The 18,742-nt window shown below is 41.1% G+C and overlaps 4 protein-coding genes across 6 annotated transcripts; 2 read left to right on the top strand and 2 right to left on the bottom strand.

Annotated features, from left to right (window-relative positions):
* Positions 1-60: 60 nt before the first annotated feature.
* On the bottom strand, positions 61-3,074 carry LOC141912087 (kynurenine formamidase-like). Its single transcript, XM_074803296.1, has 10 exons — positions 2,943-3,074; positions 2,685-2,796; positions 2,457-2,555; positions 2,327-2,375; positions 1,681-1,851; positions 1,524-1,606; positions 1,257-1,335; positions 761-896; positions 572-676; positions 61-387 (listed from the first exon to the last, which is right to left on the bottom strand). Exons 1-10 carry the CDS (start codon positions 2,967-2,969, stop codon positions 361-363), a joined length of 888 nt encoding a protein of 295 aa, XP_074659397.1. The 5' UTR covers positions 2,970-3,074; the 3' UTR covers positions 61-360.
* A 537-nt stretch (positions 3,075-3,611) lies between these two features.
* On the top strand, positions 3,612-7,979 carry LOC141911885 (putative thioesterase PNKD). 2 transcript variants are annotated; one of them, XM_074802966.1, is made up of 8 exons: positions 3,612-3,622; positions 3,888-3,935; positions 4,233-4,523; positions 4,930-5,022; positions 5,102-5,271; positions 5,356-5,510; positions 5,986-6,033; positions 6,127-7,979. In XM_074802966.1, exons 2-8 carry the CDS (start codon positions 3,901-3,903, stop codon positions 6,301-6,303), a joined length of 969 nt encoding a protein of 322 aa, XP_074659067.1. In that variant the 5' UTR covers positions 3,612-3,622; positions 3,888-3,900; the 3' UTR covers positions 6,304-7,979. The 2 variants fall into 2 exon arrangements, with proteins under 2 accessions (XP_074659067.1, XP_074659066.1); XM_074802965.1 differs by lacking the exon at positions 3,612-3,622 and having other exon boundaries at positions 3,756-3,935.
* Positions 7,980-8,545: 566 nt separating this feature from the next.
* On the top strand, positions 8,546-17,436 carry LOC141912019 (uncharacterized). The gene is made up of 6 exons (XM_074803180.1): positions 8,546-8,577; positions 8,784-8,928; positions 9,157-9,364; positions 10,112-10,465; positions 10,565-10,749; positions 16,641-17,436. The coding sequence occupies exons 2-6, from the start codon at positions 8,817-8,819 to the stop codon at positions 16,790-16,792; spliced, it is 1,011 nt and encodes a 336-aa protein (XP_074659281.1). The 5' UTR covers positions 8,546-8,577; positions 8,784-8,816; the 3' UTR covers positions 16,793-17,436.
* Positions 11,075-15,873, bottom strand: LOC141912018 (uncharacterized). 2 transcript variants are annotated; one of them, XM_074803178.1, is made up of 11 exons: positions 15,671-15,873; positions 14,869-15,571; positions 14,541-14,779; positions 13,980-14,140; positions 13,487-13,650; positions 12,809-12,928; positions 12,131-12,297; positions 11,816-12,016; positions 11,634-11,732; positions 11,349-11,541; positions 11,075-11,256 (listed from the first exon to the last, which is right to left on the bottom strand). In XM_074803178.1, the coding sequence occupies exons 2-11, from the start codon at positions 15,503-15,505 to the stop codon at positions 11,132-11,134; spliced, it is 2,106 nt and encodes a 701-aa protein (XP_074659279.1). In that variant the 5' UTR covers positions 15,506-15,571; positions 15,671-15,873; the 3' UTR covers positions 11,075-11,131. The 2 variants fall into 2 exon arrangements, with proteins under 2 accessions (XP_074659279.1, XP_074659280.1); XM_074803179.1 differs by having other exon boundaries at positions 14,869-15,529.
* Positions 17,437-18,742: the final 1,306 nt, after the last annotated feature.

Raw genomic sequence — 18,742 nt, 5'->3', positions numbered from 1 at the left:
CCTGTCCCATTCAATATGGTGACTTTCCATGAAAAGTATTAAAGAATGCCTTTTTATTCTCCTGTTTAAAATCCATACAATATAAAACAAAAGGAATAAATATATTAGAGTGAAAATAATTTATTTCTATGATCGATATAACCCGTTAATCAGCATAACGTTTTATTTATATCTATGTGCTTTAAAACTGAATAAATTGAGTATATTAGATGAGAAATTTACCGTAAATTATAAAAGATTACATTTACATTTTCAATCCTTAAAAGAAAATTGTATACCGTACATAGTGTACATTGAGAATTATATTTTCCTTTCATACTGGGTATGAAATAGCTAACTTCTTACTTGCCACAGACCCATTCAAAGACCCATCAACTTGACAATCTCCTGAAAGGAAAAAGAGAGAAAATAAAAATCCCTAGGCAAATAAAATCGTACAGTTATAAACTGATGATTCCAGAAAACATGACTTCTCTTTTAGATCTCCCTATGACATCATCAATTTGCTGAAAAGGGATTAATGATGTCATAGGGGGATTTAGCCCCGAATGGTCCGTAGTATTATACGTACCTTTGTCAGCAGAAATTCCGGGTCGATAAGATTTTCAATAATGTTGAAATGATCGACATCGGGAACAGGAAGCAGAACGCTATCGATTCCCAGATTCTTTAAAGCCTGAAATAAACAAACAGTTACGAAACTGATAGGAGGGAATTATAGAGGGCGCTACCGGCTACTGATGGGGCGATTGATTCATACCTGGTTTAAGTTCGAGGATTGATCAGCGAATTCCGGTGATTCGTTCATTCCATAAGTGATTAGAATCTTACGATCGACGCAGTTTTTCTTGTACGAATCCAACTGATTCAAGGGACTCACTTCCCACGCCGTATCACTGTAATATATAGGGAGATAATAATGATCATTTTAATGATCATGAAGATCAGAACGACATTATAATAGGGTAACTATCAACCTGTAAATCAGGCAAAAGTCGAGGAAATTTTTTTATCCTCAGAATTAACGTCATGGAATTTTGTAAAAATGCGTAAGATCAGGGAATTATGTCGAGCTCATCGGATCATGCTTAAAATCAAACATTTTCTGTCCATGTTTTTTACGTAATTAATTGATCGAATTCTTAGCAGATCAAGTCAGAGAAAACAATTTGCAAGTCAGGGGGGAAAGCAAGTAAAATCAAGGTGGCTGCCAGCCTGCATAATGACACAAACACTTGACGTTACTTCTCACTTACTCATTCAGATAAAGTGGTTTATTAATAGTAGTCGGAACCAATCTACGAACATCGTGAAGACCACTGATTGGAACCCCACCTGAAAATGACAGATTTCTCATTACTCGTTAAAATTTAGCGTCAAGGGTTAGTGGCGTAGCTCAAAAGTTGGTTGAGTTTTAACCGGAGAACAAACGCCATGATTGTTCAATTGTCACAGTAAGTTACCCTACAGTTAACATTCAAACCAACTTGTCATCAACCGAACCCTGAATTGTGTGCTGCTACCTTTGATCAATTTGTGACTAGATTTAGCGAGGACCATCGCCGCTAAATGTCCACCAGCCGACACACCAGCCACATAAACACCTCTGAATATAAATTCAAATCATTCGATCATCCGAAAAGATTTATCGAAATTTTTCTCGATTCTTCGGTCGTTTACCTGGAACCTCTTTGCGCCGCAAATTCCACAGCTTTATCGATACCCGTCAGAACTTGTTCGACCAACGTCGACATGGTAACGTCCGGGCACAGGTTGTAACCTAGCAACGCGACGGCCGCCCCGAACGGCGCGAAGGCCTTAGCGACAATTTGGAACAAATCGTGAGTTACACTGTAATATACGTAATATGGGGCTGCTCATAAAAGACGTCCGAGGTCAAAGGGGGGCGGCGGGGGGATTGTGAAATTTGGACTTTTGTGGACAAGGGAGGATGGTTGTTTGGATGTGGACGTCTTAATTTCTGTAAACCGCAACAAATCATTCAGTGCATTAATACATGGATGATAACTTCAACTTCGAATTAGAGGAGGAATACTTCAGATGGATATGTTTTCAAAAGATAATGTATGGAATAAGCAACTGTAGTCCAGAATGTATTATAAATGATTAAGTGAATGGAAAAACATTATTTTTCTGATATCCTTGCATTTTTGAGTCCAATCGACAAGGGGGTTAGTGCAATATGGAAAATGGGGGGAGGGGGTAAAAATTCTACAATTTCATGTGGACATTTATGAACAGCCTCTTGTCGGGTTTGATCGGAGCTACATGGAATACCGATTTTTCATATATATTTTTTACTTACAAATGCGCTTGCCAATATCCTCCGTGTATGAATATCAAAACTGGCGCGTCTGAAATAATAATCAATCGGAATTTCTAACTTGTTGATTATTGTTTTGAACGTTTCACGAATGGAAAATAAACTAAATGACCTTTTGGTAGATTTTTCGGTACGTAGACTGCCACTTTTTGACGGTCCGATTCGTCGTAGGATAAAACTTCACACGGAATACTTGCATCAGTGATTTCATCTAGAAATACATGTCTTTCATCACTAAGGGACAGACCACGGTATCAATAAGATTCTAAGGGGAGGTACCCTAACATCTCGGATATTACAAAATCAAAGATTTGGAAAAGGTTGGATTGTTTTGTCGTACTTTTTTTCAATGCATCCAGATGTATAGTTACAATTCTATCTGGATCAGTGCGCATTGTCTCCGCATCAACACGTTTAGTCCATCGACTACAATCGTATTGATGATCCAACTCCTGTTTCATAATAGAAGAAAACAATGGGTTAAAAAGATCAAACAATAAAACTGGTTTGAATTTGTTCGTTTTTTCACAGTTTTGATAAATTAAATCCATTTTTAGATTTTGTCAGTCATAAATTTTTTCAGTATTTATAAACTCACTTCATCGCTTCTCGGTGTCCAACTCATACTTATTGTCAAATCCTGTTAAAACCGATCCAAATTCCACAATAGTTCGAGTGAAAGTGACAAATTGATTCGAGTGACGCCGACACCGGAGAGCTGAAATGACGTCATCGGGAAAGGGTGATTCCCGGGCCGAGGAATACGGAAGCCCCTAGGTGACATACGAGAAAACTTTTTCACAATTTCGACTTAAGTCGAATTTCGACTTAACAAGTCGAATTTCGACTTAATAAGTCGAATTTCGTGTTAATTAAGTCGAATTTCGAGTTAATTAAGTCGAATTTCGAGTTTTATTTTCATGTCGAATTTCGACTTATTAAGTCGAAATTTGACTTAATTAACACGAAATTCGACTAATTATGTCGAAATTCGACTTATTAAGTCGAATTTCGAGATAATAAGTCGAATTTCGTGTTAATTAAGTCGAATTTCGAGTTTTATTTTCGGCGAAATTCGACTTAATTTACACGAAATTCGACTTATTATGTCGAATTTTGACTTATCAAGTCGAAATTCGACTTAATTAACACGAAATTCGACTTATTATCTCGAAATTCGACTTATTAAGTCGAAATTATGAAAAAAATTATCTCTTATGTCACCTACTGTACAGCGGTGTTCAAATTCCTCACTGAACAAATTGATGCATAATAAAGGTAGATAAACCGATTATTAACGAAATTACGGACCAAAACGTCGCACGGAGAGTAGGTGTGACAGACAGGGCTTCCGTAGAGGAAAGGCCGGGATTCGTGAGGAAATTCCGAAAACGGTGATTCCCTGGAAAACCCCTGCTACGTACCATTTTTCATTTTCAGAAAAATCCAAAAATCGCTGAAATCTACCGTTAATACTGTTAGGAATGATATTAGTTTACTCAGCTGTGGTTGTATTTATATGCGTGTGTTTATATGCTTACAGAAAACTGAACAATATGGCAAAACAGGGCAGTACACTCTTCAAAATAGGGTAAATATACTATGCTACTACTATTACTAACTAGGCTAACTAAAACATGAAGTGAAATGAATAGTAGGTAAACACTAATCAAGCTCTAGCTCCCCCTTAGTACGCTCTCCGAAAATTGGGTAATGTTGGGCATTCATCACTGCTTAGTCATTTCGGGCTAGTGACGGTTGTAGGTTCTGCTAGCTGGAGTGGGAAGGGCCTAATGCACAGAGACAGATTGAAATCCGGGGTAGCAGCCGATATGATGCCCTCAACCCTCCTCGCGGCCTCATTAGTTTTTCCTATTCTATATTTCAGGTATTTTTTCTACACTCGAACACGTCTGGGATATTTCTATTATCGTCGCGACGTTACTAAAGCCAACCAGAAATACGAGAACGGACACTCGGTTGTTGAACCGCTGGATTTCGACGGCGGTCTACGCATTTTACCGATACCGATTAGTTTAGATAATTACTGTTATCTAATTAAAGATATGAAAACCGGGTCGGGCGTACTGATTGACCCCGCTGATCCGGACGCCATTCAACCGATACTTACTAAAGAAGAAGTGAATTTACAAACAGTTCTTACGACTCATAAACACTGGTACGTCACATCCCCCTATGACATCATCAAATTTTTGCTTCAATCCAGAAATGAGTGTTTTCTCCATTAGTCCCCGTATGACCTCATCATATTGCCCCCGAGTCCTGTCAGATCAAAACTCCCTATGACATCATCAAGTTTGATAGCATCTACAAGAACCCAGGAGCCAGTTTTATATACTGGTATTACCTTTAACCCTGGATTCCGTTAAAGATCCCCCTAATTACAAAAACAACAGCCCCTTTCCATTACATCATCAAATTGTCTGCTAGTGATTTGATCTCTAGACCACTTCAGGAAAAATATCTGCCTCCATAAATCTCCCTATTCCGAATTTGGTCTATAGACAAGATGGCCAGCTCTATATTTCCCCCTATGAAATCACTAATTAATTGTGTATTTGTAGGGATCACAGCGGTGGAAATAAATTCTACAAATCTAAATATAGAAACGTACAGATAGTTGGTAACGCGGACGACCACGTGCCAGACGTCACGAAGTACGTCTGCTCCGACCGAAAACGAAACATTCTCATTTTAGTCACTCGATATATCGTTGTGAATTTCGATATTTTGCAGATCTGTCGTCGATAACGAAGAGATTTTAATTCCGAACAGCGGATTGAAATTCACCGCTATTTTCACCCCCGGACACACGGTCGGTCACGTGACCTATTTACTCGACGGCAAGAGTTTCAACGCCCCGAATTCGTTATTCTGCGGAGATCATTTATTCATCGGAGGTTGCGGTAAGTCAACAATCAGATCGACGCTATCGGTTACTTCGTATAATTTCCATTTGAAAATCGGAGATTTATTTTCTCGTACTTTAGGACGAATGTTTGAAGAAACCGCGGCAACGATGCAACAATCGCTGGATAGAATCTCGAATCTTCACGAGGATACGTTACTGTGGCCCGGTCACGAGTACGCTCTCGATAATCTCGAATTCGCTCGATATATCAACCCAAATAATCAGAAATTACAGGTACCGTTTCATATCTCCCTCTCTCTCTCCCCTCTTTCTCTCTCTCTCTTTCTCTCTCTCTTCCTCTGCCTCTTCTGATATTTAAGGAATTCACTTTATCAGTCCATCATCACTATGCAAGATTGGTAAATTTATACCTTGTAAAAAATTAGACCCGTTTTTTGTCAAATACGAGCTTGTGTTGATTGTCATAGATAACATCATAAATAGCGCCACCGCGCGGGGTTGTATGTGAACTATATGCACAGAGTGAAGGATAAATAAATGACTAATTTATGGCTAAATGGAGATACTTTTTTCAGTTCGATAAGTCAGATCTCAGGTCTGCGCAAATTCATTGAAATCTAACTCAAATTCTCAATGAAAATATAATTCTTCATAATGTCAAATTCGTTATTTGTCATCAGTTCCAACGGTGGCGTAATAAAGGTTATAATTTTACGGTAAAATTTTGATATCTTTGGTTTTCTTTTAGGAGAAACATGACTGGGTGAAAACTCAAAGAGAAAAACGACTCTCCACGGTAAGCCTTCAGATCTTTATAAACTTGAAACATGAAATTAAGAGTTGTATGTTGTATGTTGAATGTTGTATGTTGTATGTTGTATGTTTTCAGGTTCCGTCGAGTATTTGGGAAGAAAAACAATATAATCCATTCCTACGAACGGACGACCCGATGTTGCTATCGGCGATCGGATTATTGGAACAATACAACACGGAACCGGATTCCACACGTGTTCAGATGTTACTCTCGTTACGTCAGAGTAAAGATAAATTCAAATATAAACTGTGAAATAAAACGGCGTCTACATATGTGACCTTGACATTGATCTGAACAGAAATATGCAGTGGAATATTATCGTATAGTCAGGCAGCAGCCGTTGAACAATCCAGACACCAGGACTAGTTTCACAATTCAGTAGCCAGTTCCACAGTTCTGGATCCAGTTCCGCAGTGCTTGAACCAGTTTCAGTTCTGAAGTTCTGGACCCAGTTCCACAATCCGAGACCCAGATCCGCAGTTCTGGATCGATTTCCACAGTTCTGGACCCGTTTCCACAGTTCTGGATCTAGTTCCACAGTTCAGGACACAGCTCTGGAAGTTCAGTACTAGTTCCACAATTCAGTAGCCAGTTCCACAGTTCTGGATCCAGTTCCGCAGTGCTTGAATCAGTTTCAGTTCTGAAGTTCTGGACCCAGTTCCACAATCCGAGACCCAGATCCGCAGTTCTGGATCGATTTCCACAGTTCTGGACCCGTTTCCACAGTTCTGGATCTAGTTCCACAGTTCAGGACACAGCTCTGGGAGTTCAGTGCTGTCGCTCAATTATCGAGTTTGTTTACTATGAAGTATTTGTATGTATATTTGTGAGTACAAAAACAATTGAAGTGCCTCCACATACAACTGGTCACTAGGTCTTCCTGTTAGCAGCATACTGTGTAAATAGAGATAGATCAGTTTGGATTTTAATCGTGGATGTATCTGTCTCAGGGATTTCCTTCCTTTTTGACGTCCTAGACATTTCGTAGATCAGGAACGATGTTAACCAGATACGAGTCGAGTTTCAGTGCTGACTTATTAATACCCTATAGTGCTGGAGATAATTTGAAAATTTTTAAAAATTCCACCCTAGTGTGTTGAATAACGGGAATACCACTATAGTGCGTCTACACTGTGGCACAGTGTATCGTTAGTTACTAATATTTCACTATGTTTGACAGGTGCTGCCATCTTTCAAGAGAGATAATTACTAATTACTAATTACATCAATACACCGCATTGCCGTGTATTAGCAAAATCCATTACTGATTTATACACCACACTGCGGTGTAGACGCACTGAAACGGTTAAAGGTAAACTATTTATTTGACGCACAAGCTTTCACTACTAATGTATAGTAGCTTGATGAGGTGAATGATGAAACTACCATACATTAATAGCAAAGTATTAGTTAACCTTTAAAGTAATAGTTAACCTATATAGTACTACTCGTCTCGGGGTATTTATTCTAGACATTGGCTCCACTGGCCAGTTCCACAGTTCGTAGTTAGGATCTGATTCTTGGAGAGTTAATTCATCGAAAATGAACTAATTTTAACTCAGAATTAACTCCACTCATCACGACTAATGGAACTGGATCCTGATGGTTTATATTAACTAGGGTTTCCAGTTCGTCTCTTTCCAGGGTTGAGTCATATTTTACAACTGTATTCGGATGATTATATCATGTATTACGTGTTAGTTTTATCGTATTGTATTAATGATTCTGTAATAGTTGATGGTGCTCTATCTTTGTGTCTTGTAGTATTATGTGTTGTGTTTTGATGAGCAGTTATAAAACTTGTTCCGTCGCGGAACCCAAACTTCTTGCATAAACTGCCTTTTTAATGAAAAATATGTGTAAACCAAAACTTGTTAAGTGCATTTTACAATAAAACTTCATTCGATAATGAAGAAAAAGTCAATTAATTGCAGGTAGTAATTTTTTCTGTGATTCGAATGACTGGTGGGCTGAGCGGAAGGGCGGCCTCACAGGTCTATAGTGCTTGTTTGTTGTATTTAGTATCTGCTAATTTAGACCTAAGCTCGGGGTTCAGGGGGGCCTATTGTGTGGGTGTCTTATTCAAACTTATTCATGCCAAATAAATTGCAGAATCATTTTCCTCAATCAAAAATCGAAATATCGAATTGCCGGATGGAGTCATAGCCCGCACGGGAATTCCTAAGTCTTTTTCCGTATTTTACTGAGTTTGTCCGGTTCCCCGTTTTCCGTTGCATGATATCGGACTATTCGGAAATCGGACTCGGAGTCATTTCGGATAAGGATTCGGCTTAGGAACCGGAGTCGGACAAGCCGAGGCACATCCGGGCGGAAGTAAACAAACTGCGACCGTTACGCGACCGTTGAGTTGTTTTATAAACAAGTATTGACACGTTTTAACCGGTAAGAACTCGTTTAATTCTAGAATGAATAATCTCTGATGTAATATTTAATGTGGTTAATCTCGTGAAGTGATTGTTCGAGTTGACAGCGCTTCAAAATTACCGAATAATCCACTTAAAACCGGTTAGTTTTTTTGTCGAGAAAATAGTCTGCGTTTTTTCCGTTTTATGGCGCTTTCAAAAGAGTTCAAAAATAATCGAATTTAATCTTATTCAATTGTGCGAAACTTTATCCAAAAGTGTATTTAACAGTTTATCAACTTTTTATCAGATTGGTCACTGCTGTGCAGAACGAATATTTTTACTTATTAGAAAATATTTTTTTTCCAGTTTGTCCGGACCCGAGAAGACAACAAAACAACAATGAGTGCGAGACCTCGTCCAGTGACCGCTATTGTTAAACACCCGTCACCGGTTCATGAGAGCACTCGAATTATCAGTTCAAGCAGTCATTCATTATCACTAGATTCAACAGGTATCAACAATATAATTGAATTGAAGTTCAAGTTCATTATTCTGGGCAGATCTAGGATTCTTGTCTTTTTTTGACCCAAAAATTAGAATAGGATTTTTTTTGGAACTTAATTTGAAATATAAAGTTAAGAAAAAAATATCTAAAAATGAAGCAAATTTTCTGAGGAAGAATTAGAACCAATTTAGGCTTGAGTGAAAGAATTCAAAGTTTATTTAATTTAATTTTCAGGCGATTCGACGAAATCTTTGATCTCCGTTCTCGATCACGACAGCCTCGACGATTACGACGCAGATATAGAGAATATCGGCGGCGTAACCGTCGACGGCCGCAACAATGAGGATGAGCGGAACGAGGAGAAAAACGACGACAAGAAAACTGAACTCGACGATAAACAGAATAAAGAATTGAATAACAACGGAATAAAAGCGTTTGATAGGTGAGAATTAAGGGTTGGAGGTGGAGTGGTTAGATAGGGGAGGTGAGTAGATAATCCTGGGAAGGGAGAGGTGAGTAAAAAGGTCTGGGGGAGGGTAGGTGAGAGGTGAAAGGAGAGTTGAGTGGGGGAGAGGGAGGTAGGGCGAAGAAGCTGCTTTAGTCATAAAGTTGTTTGAAGTTCAAGGTTTAGAGCGGGTTTGACCTGGCTGCAAAGTAATTCCAAAAGTCTTAAGTTTTATCACTGGTCTCAAGTTGTTAAGTTGGCTATTGAACCAAATTGAGCTATGATGGTCTTAGACTGCCTGGTCTTAAGTTGTTAGATTAGCTGTAAAACCAAAATGAGCTTAGACTGGTCTTAAGTTAGATTGGTTATAGAACCAAAATGAGCTTATACTGGTTTTAAATTATTAGATTGGCTATAGAACCAAAATGGTGTTTGACTGGTCTTAAGTTGTTAGATTGGCTATTGAAATAAGTTGGCCTTAGGCTGGTCTTGAGTCTAAGCCATGACAGAGCAACAACTGGCCCCAGAGGCGAGGCCTTTTTATAAATAGATCAGGACCCAGTTCCATAGTTCTGAGTTAAGATTTGACTCTGAGTTAACTCACTGAAATGAACTAACTTTAACTCCGAGTTAACTCTAACTCTCAACTGGTGAACCGGGCCCAGGTTCATATATGGATAATCTGGGGTATTCTTTCTATAAGTAATATGTAAGATTATAATCATGTTTATTTTAATGATTCAGTGAAACTGCTGCTGCTGATGATGATGATGATGATGAGGAGGCAAAAATCAAAAAGCTGTCGTCGTGGGAGAAATGGCTCGTCGAAAAAGCCCGACTCGAACGCAAGAAAAAAACGCAAGAACGAGAGAAACTGAAACGCGAACAGGAAGAGAAACAGCGCCTGGAAACGGAAAAACAGCGCAAACTGAAACAAGCCGAGGAGAAACGTAAAGAGTGGCTTCATCAGAAAAACATCCAGGAACAAACGAAAACGAAACTCGAGAAACAGAAACAAAAAGTCGCGGAGGAAATGAAAACCGAAGAGAAACGACACGTCGAAGAGAAATCGAAACAGAAATATAAAGAATGGTCGAGGTAACGGGGAGCACGGTGGCGCCACTTATCTGAAAATCACTTTTCCGAGAGGATGAATTTACGAAAAATTGAAAAAATTAAACATTTTTTTTCGTTCAGACAAAAAAAAGAAGCCGAACTGAAACAGAAACAAGAGGAAGATGAGAAAAAACAGAAAACGTTAGAAGAGCAGCAACGTAAGAAAGAGGAAGCGACGGCCGCGTTTGAAAAGTGGCTGAAATTATCGAAAGATCGTCCGAAAACAGCGTTCAACAGTTACGGGTATACGTCTGGTAAACTGACCGGTAAGTGTGTGATCAGTTCATACACTGCATTCCTTAATTGGTAGAAAAAGTGGCTTTGATTATGTGCTTCACTTGAGGTTCCATTTCAAGAGTATTTTTGCTTCAATTTCGAGTTTAGGGTCCATTTCAAAAGTATTTTTGCTTCGATCATGAGGTTAGGGTCCATTTCAAGAGTATTTTTGCCTCAGTTTTGAGTGTATTTTGTATCAATTTGGTTTTCAAGATTCATTTCATTGTTTTTGCTTCGATTTCACTGTTAGTGTTTAGCGTCCATGTATCAGAAGTAAAAAAGTCACAAATAATAACGTCCAATAACATTGTTTATTGCTATGAACTAATTAGTAAAGATATAAATAATTAATGCATAAATAATGATATTTATTTATTCGGCTGCCTCTTCCTGTTGGTCTACCTGCCCGGCTCCAACCTCCTCCTGCCCGGCTCCAACCTCCTCCTGTCCGGCTCCAACCTCCTCCAGTCCGGCTCCAACCTCCTCTGCCTGCTGCCCTGCAATTCAAATTAGTTAAACTCATATATCATTTCTATGGAATTCAAATTCTGACAGTTTCTGATTTGATGAAAGAAACAGGATGAAATACCCTCGACATCAGCAGCAGCTCCGTCAGTAACAGCATCAGCAGCAGCATCAGCATTTCCATCCTCCATCGCCGCGGGTTCTTCGGATTGTCCGTCTGCTGCTACAGCCGCTTCTTCCGTCTGCTCGGTTACCGTTAGTAACGATCGTTGTATAAGTTCTTTGTTCGTCGCGTAAAACTGAGGCTCGTGATTTCCCTGAACGACGATACCGATTATTAAATATACGCATTGTTGCGTTACCATGGCGAATTTAACTAGTTTTCGTTGATATTTTTTTCAATTCTTACCAGATCTAGAGTAGTTAGTGAGGCGTTGTTTGATTTGAGTAGTTCGACTATACCATCGTTAGTCGAGGCGTACGCGTAGTGCATCGCTGTTCTCTTAGACTGTAACGATAGATGATAAAAACCGGTTGAATCCGACGTGGAGCGTCCGTCTCTCGAAAAACTATGAATCTCAAAACACTCACCGGATCGGTCAGCTCTAATATCTCCGGGAACGTTGTTATCAGATAATCGATTAGCTCCATTTTCTCGTTGATAATGGCTTTATGTAACAGCGTTAACCCTTTCTCGTCGACGCCGCCTGCCAGTTGTTTGCGATCTAATTGTTGTTGTAATTCTCGTAGGTCGCCATCGAGGACCGCTTTGTGGGCGGACGCTATTTTTTGCTAGTCGACGAAAAAAGAAATCGTACCGCGATAAGCTATGATGTCATAGGGGGGATTTAAGGAAGCGTCCATCTTTGAAATGATCTACGATTTGACACAGCTAGGTGGCATTACCTGTAAGTCCGGAATGATTTTCCAGAATTGGAACGCCTCTTCGTTCAGTCCTTCCCCTTCTGTTCCGTATTTCAGTCCGAGCTCCGGGAATTGCGCATATCCTCTCAATAGGAGGCGCTGTATTTGATCCATATCTCCTTTCTCGAATAAACCGCAAACATGCGCGTCTAAAAACAGCGGGAAAATATTTAAGAATTTCAACCGAAAGAATTCTTCCCATGATTATTTAGAAACAGGAAGCAGGGTGGCGCCACTAACTTGAAAATCGAGTAATATTGTGGAATTTTGTGAAAAAGCTAAAAATCGGGGGGAAAGTCGGAATTTTTTTTTTCTTTAAAAAGTCACAGAATTTTGTTTAAAAAAAGCTAGAACTCAGGGGCCGGTTGCATAGTCAAGGCTTAGACTAAAGTCCAGTCTAAGACAGCCAATCTACAGCCAATCTAACAACTTAAGACCAGTCTAAAGATTTAAGACCACTTTTGGACTTAAGTCATGACTGTGCAACTGGGTCCAGGGCCAAGTCACGGAATTTTCTCTTCTTAAAAAAGTCTGAGAATAGTCTGGGAATTTTATGGAAAAAAGCATGAAAATCAGGGAAAACAACATGCATGGAATAGTCAGGAGAAAAGTGAGTGAATTAAGAGTAGCCGCACTGATAAATTGAAGTAAATAACTCACCGATAGCGTCTACATGCGTTTGTATTTGTTTATCAATAGCGATTTCACGAACTGTTTTATCATTTGAATCACGCGTCGTTAAATCGTAGCCTTGATTCAATAACGCCGTCATATCGCTGTCTGTAATACAATTAAAACAAGATTGTCGTAAGAACAGAACGCTGATTGTCGATTCGTTCGTCGCAGGTTTCTTAAAGAGCACTCAGGCAGGCTACGACTAGGTCATCAGGGTTCGATTTAGGGAATGAAAGCCACTTGCCCGGGGGGCAAGCATATCTGAAATTTCGTTTGCCCCGTCCAAAAGCTACTTGCCCTTCACAGGCAGTCCGATTGGTGGCACTATCATCTGTTGTATCGAGTGGGAAAAAAGTTTTCTGACATGAAATTACACTCGCCCGATGGACAAGTGATAATGATAACCTACTTGCCCTGATGAGAATATTACTTGTCCCGGGCAATGTGATGCATTAGCTACGGTGATCTGATCGGGTTGTAGAGAATAGAACTTGGTTCTATCCTCGCGATTCAACTTACGATCGGTCGTAATCAAAGCTGTTCCCGAATTAAAAATCACGGATTTGACTGCCTTAAAGATCCAACGATCTGATCGGATCTTAGTCGACCTGAGTTAGGTTTTAGAGTATAATTAACAGCGACATATAACAGTAAGAGTTAAACCTGGATCAGCGGCGGCTCGATGTAAAACCTTCCAGTCTAATTCAGTTTGCGTCGTAGTTACAGCTGTAGGATCGTCCTGTTCAGGAGCTGGTTCTCCTCCTTCAGCTGCTGCTGCTGCTGCTCTTTCAGCTCCGGTCACATCTGCTAAACCTGCTGCAGCCTCCCTGAAAATATCGACAGTAATGGATGGATCCAGACTCCAGTGTCTATTAGACCGCATTGTTCTATAGTAGAACCTACTTAACACGGATCATTAGGAACAAAGAAATTTGTCTGGTTTATGGGAATTCTGGATTAAACATTGGATCAAAATCAGGGGCTGCAGTTGCTCTAAAGTTGGTTAGAGTTAACCAGTGGACAGTTCACACAGTGACAATTAGAAGTTCATTGTTACTATGGTATTTATCCGGGGGATATCTGTAACCAACTTATGAGCGATTGCAGCCCTAGGATCAAACCATCCCGAATCAAGCGGGTTTCCACGGTAACTTACTGTAATTGTTGTTCTCTCTCTTGTTCTTCCTGTTTTTGTTTAGCTATTTGTTTATCTTGTTCCCTTTGAACGCTCAGTTCCTCTTTAAGTTGTTGTTTACGTTCCTGTTGTTCTCGTTGCTCTCGCTCCAGCTCTTGTCGTTCTTCCAGTTCTTCGGCTTCCTGAAAATACATCGTTTATAACCGTCGATGTATTTCAAAGATATCGATCTCGAAGTCATTTAGTCGTTAGGCTACTAAAATTGGTACCTTGTTTCTCATTTCTACTGAGCTTAAAAGTAGTTGTTTCTATCTACCCTGGACCCAGTTCCACCGTTGTGAGTTAGGATTTGACTCGGGAGTTAACTCATTGGAGGAAATGAACTGATTTTTAACTCAGAGGTAACAAACTCACAACTGTGGAACTGGCCCCTGTACATTATTTTATGATCAAAATTATGATCAAGCTGACAATAACAGACCCGGCAGTTATAGAAATGAACCGATTACAAATTTTGTTGCGGTTTATGAAAGTGACCTTGCTGATTAGGAGAAACAAGGTATTATTTCAATTTAGCCTAACCTGAATTTTCTGGTCGCGAGTTTCCGCGTATTTGTACAACCACATCGCCAGGTACTCCACCGGATCCCAAGGTCGTTTATCGGCGACCTCGGCGAGCGCCTCGGTGAGCACGTTACCGAGCGCGTTGGCCAGGTAACACGCGTCGAACGTTTTCGGCGGATCGGCTTTCACCCTGAACGGATCGTCTTTAACGTCGGTGAACGCTACGCTGCTCGGTGACCGCGTGCTGAACGTACGTCCTGAAAATCAATAGCAGACGGATGTTAATCGTTAGAATAGTGACGACGTCAGCGACTAGAGGGCGCTTTGTCGGTTCTTCTGTTTTTACCCGATTTGGCCGTGCTTTGTCGTGACTGCTGGGTACCTCCTGTAACCGGTCTAGAACCTGCACCTTCGTCATCAGCGGCAACCTCTTGAGCTCCATCGGTAATATCCCGAGAAACCTCCTGACCTCCATCGGTAACATCCTGGCCTCCATCTGTGACCTCCTGACTATCAGCTATGACCTCTTGACCTGTCACCTCTTCCTCGGCTATTGAAACAGTTTTCTCCGATTTTGCCGACGTTTCTCTCCTTGCGGCAGACGGCGATTCACTTTCTTCGTCTCCGGCGACGACGTCTTGCGATTGTTGCTCGTTTTCCTGAGATTCCGCGGGGGTTTCTTCTTCCACTGTTTGCGAGGCCTCACGAGAATTACCATCCTCTTCGGGTACTTCTTGTGAGTCTTCCGGTTCTGCTGCTGGTTCTTGCGTAGTTTCAGAAGCAGACGGTTCTCCTGCAGTCTCCTGTTCTTGTGTAATTTCCGAAGTAGGTTCTCCCGGAGCTTCAGGTTGTTGGCCAGTTTCGGAGATGGGCTCATCCGCGGCCTCTACTTCTTGAGTAGTTTCGGTCGTAGTTTCTTCTGGAGTAGTTTCCTGTTGTTCCTCGGTTTGTTGCGAGTCCGGTATTTCCGATTCGTTCTCCATTCTAGTTCCAATACGTTATTTGTTCTGCGAAATAAAATATTCACGTTTCGAATTCACGTTTCGAAGCTGAAATACGAAAAGCAACGAAGAGTTCAAATAGCTATTTAGATTTCGCTTTATTTCGAAATAAACTATGAAATAGGTCATCAATTTGAGAAAACGTACCTAAACCGTGATAAAAATGTGTTAATCCTCTATGACTAATCAGTAATCAGCTGCCGTAATCCGTAATCTCTGCACTCTCCGACCGAGTCACCCGTGACTATTACGTTATTTTTTGCGCGGTGTTTGTTGTTGATATCTGGTTGCTACGTCGGTTCGGTGCGGTTTTTAAAGCGCGCGTACGTTACCGCGGCTAGCAACAACAACAACGTTGACGCCGGGACAGTACGGAAACAAAAATCAATATTACAACGAATGAATGAATGAAAAAAAAACGCACACACATTATTGCACCGTTAATGTAGTGTATGAGTATTTATATTTAATAATGGCTACATTGAAAACGACTTCGTCCGACAATTTACACAACGTTAACGCAAATTTATCTAGGTTCGAATTGAACGATAATTCAGTCGATTATTAACCGGTTTCCCTTTCAAATTGGTTTTATTGTAGTGCGTACACGCCAGGCGACTGCCTAGACTTTCAAACCGGTTTATAGCGCAGTGTTCCCATTTACCAGCGCGTGTCTCGTGTCCGATCTAAGGAATGAAATCCACGAAGCATATTTGAAATTTCGCTTGCCCCCTCGTCCAAAAGCTACTTGCCCTACACAGGCAGTCCGATTGGTGACACTATCGTCCGTTGTATCGAGTGGGAAAAAAGCTTTGTGACATAAAATTGCACTAGCCCGGGGGACAAGTGATAAATGATAACCTACTTGCCCTGATGAGAATATACTTGTCCCGGGCAATCGGACAAGTGCTTAGATCGCACCCTGGTGTCTGGCTACCACAGATTGTGGATATTTTTTTCCTTTAAAACCCTTTGAAAAATCAGGGGCGGATTAAGACACGGTCGGTCCTACATAGAGGAAGCTTCCCAGTAATAGTGCCTCAGGTCTAAGGATGCAGCAGCTACCTATCCCTGAACTGAATTGAAGAATTCTCAGATGTTTTGGTATCTGTTTCAGGTTATTACGATCGCACGGCCTACCCGACGCCTAGTTACTACAATCCGATACCATGGCAACCGGTACACGTACCCAAACAACATGTCGCTAGGAAGAAAACGAAACCGGTAAACCCGAAAAATAAACGCTGGAATCCGAGTAAATATTATTGATCGGTTCAAACCCCCGGACGGACCAATGAAAAACTGTATCAGTTTCCATGGATATAGAGGACTGTCTCGTTACTAACCAGCCAAACTCGTGCCTTTCGCATTTCAGCTGCTTTCAAATAGTAATTTATTTCTATATAGTAGAGACTCCCTTAATGGGGGACAGGGTTGTGCCTCACCCTCTCGGGGGTCAGGGTAGTGACTCAACCCCTCAGGGGACAGGGTAGTACCTCTCACCCTCTGAGAGGACAGGGTAGTGCCTCACCCTCTGAGAGATCAGGGTAGTGCCTAAACCCTCTCAGGGGACAGGGTAGTGCCTAAACCCTCTCAGGGGTCAGGGTAGTGCCTCACCCCCTGAGAGGTCAGGGTAGTGCCTAAACCCTCTCAGGGGTCAGGGTAGTGCCTCACCTCCCTGAGAGGTCAGGGTAGTGCCTAAACCCTCTCAGGGGTCAGCGTAGTGCCTCACCCCCCTGATAGGTCAGGGTAGTGCCTAAACCCTCTCAGGGGTCAGCGTAGTGCCTCACCCCCTGAGAGGTCAGGGTAGTGCCTAAACCCTCTCAGGGGTCAGGGTAGTGCCTAAACCCTCTCAGGAGATAGAATATAGCATAGTAGAGTGTTTTAGTGTCTGAATGATCTGTATGTGTATGTGTATGCAGAAAAATATTGTAAATATATTAATATTTCGATGAATAAATTTTATAAAAATTTCTAGTAAAATTTTAATGATTTTCTGTCATGACTTTCGTGAGAGGATTTAATTACTGGGTTCGAACCCAAGACACCCCTGTACATCCCTCTACTCAGAATCAGCACCGCTATGAATCAGTATCAGTAATGGGACACCCCCATACAATTTTTTCGAAGCATGAGTTTTCTTTACTTCCGATAGATGGCGCATGTGAAATATGGTTCAACAAAGATTAATGCCATTGTAAATTCCAGAAATTTGACAGTTCAGCGAAATTCCAATAGATGGCGAACATGTCGTTATTAGCAATCTATGCATAATAAACCCACACATCTGTGCATCCAATAAACAGCACCAGGACCAATCTGAATCAGTATCAGTAATAACTGGGTACCCGGGTTCCTGTACATCCTCTATTCAGCATCAGGACCACTCTGAATCAGTATCAGTAATTACTGGGTACCCGGGCCCCTGTACATCCTCTATTCAGCATCAGGACCTCTCTGAATCAGTATCAGTAATTACTGGGTACCCGGCCCCTGTTCATCCTCAATTCAGCATCAGGACCACTCTGAATCAGTACTAGTAATTACTTTTAAGATATCAACATTTTACCGTATGGTGCTGCCGCTATGCTCATTGTTAGCGGGATTTTTATACACTAACGTTAGTCAACTCTGGCAAGCGAGGGTTACGGAGTATTACTGGACAGCACGTCGATTGCCAGAGTTGACTGACACTAGTGTATGAAAATCCCGCTAACGATGAGCATAGAGGCAGCACCGTACGGCCGGGATGCACCCTGTACATCCTCTAATCAGCATCATGTCAGTACCAATATACCGGTTTCGAACCAGGGACACCCCTTTTCATCCTCAATTCAGCATCAGGACTACTCTGAATCAGTACTACTAATTACTTTTGTTAAGATATCAACATTTTACCGTACGGTGCTGCCGCTATGCTCATTTTTAGCGGGATTTTCATACACTAACGTAAATCAACTCTGGCAAGCTAGGGTTACGGAGTATAACTGGAAAGCACGTCGATTGCCAGAGTTGATATACGTTAGTGTACGAAAATCCCGCTAACGATGAGCATAGCGGCAGCACCGTACGGCCGTGACGCGCCCTGTACATCCTCTAATCAGCATCATGTCAGTACCAATATACTGGTTTCGAACCCGGGACACCTCTGTACATCCTCCAGTCTACTCGGCATCATCAGTACCACTCTGAATCACTGTCAGTAATTACTGGGTCCGA

Source organism: Tubulanus polymorphus, chromosome 10, assembly GCF_964204645.1.
Source record: "Tubulanus polymorphus chromosome 10, tnTubPoly1.2, whole genome shotgun sequence".
Classification (NCBI taxonomy): domain Eukaryota; kingdom Metazoa; phylum Nemertea; class Palaeonemertea; order Tubulaniformes; family Tubulanidae; genus Tubulanus; species Tubulanus polymorphus.
The sequence above is the reverse complement of the archived record's forward strand: the minus strand, read 5'-3'. Positions and strand labels throughout refer to the sequence as shown.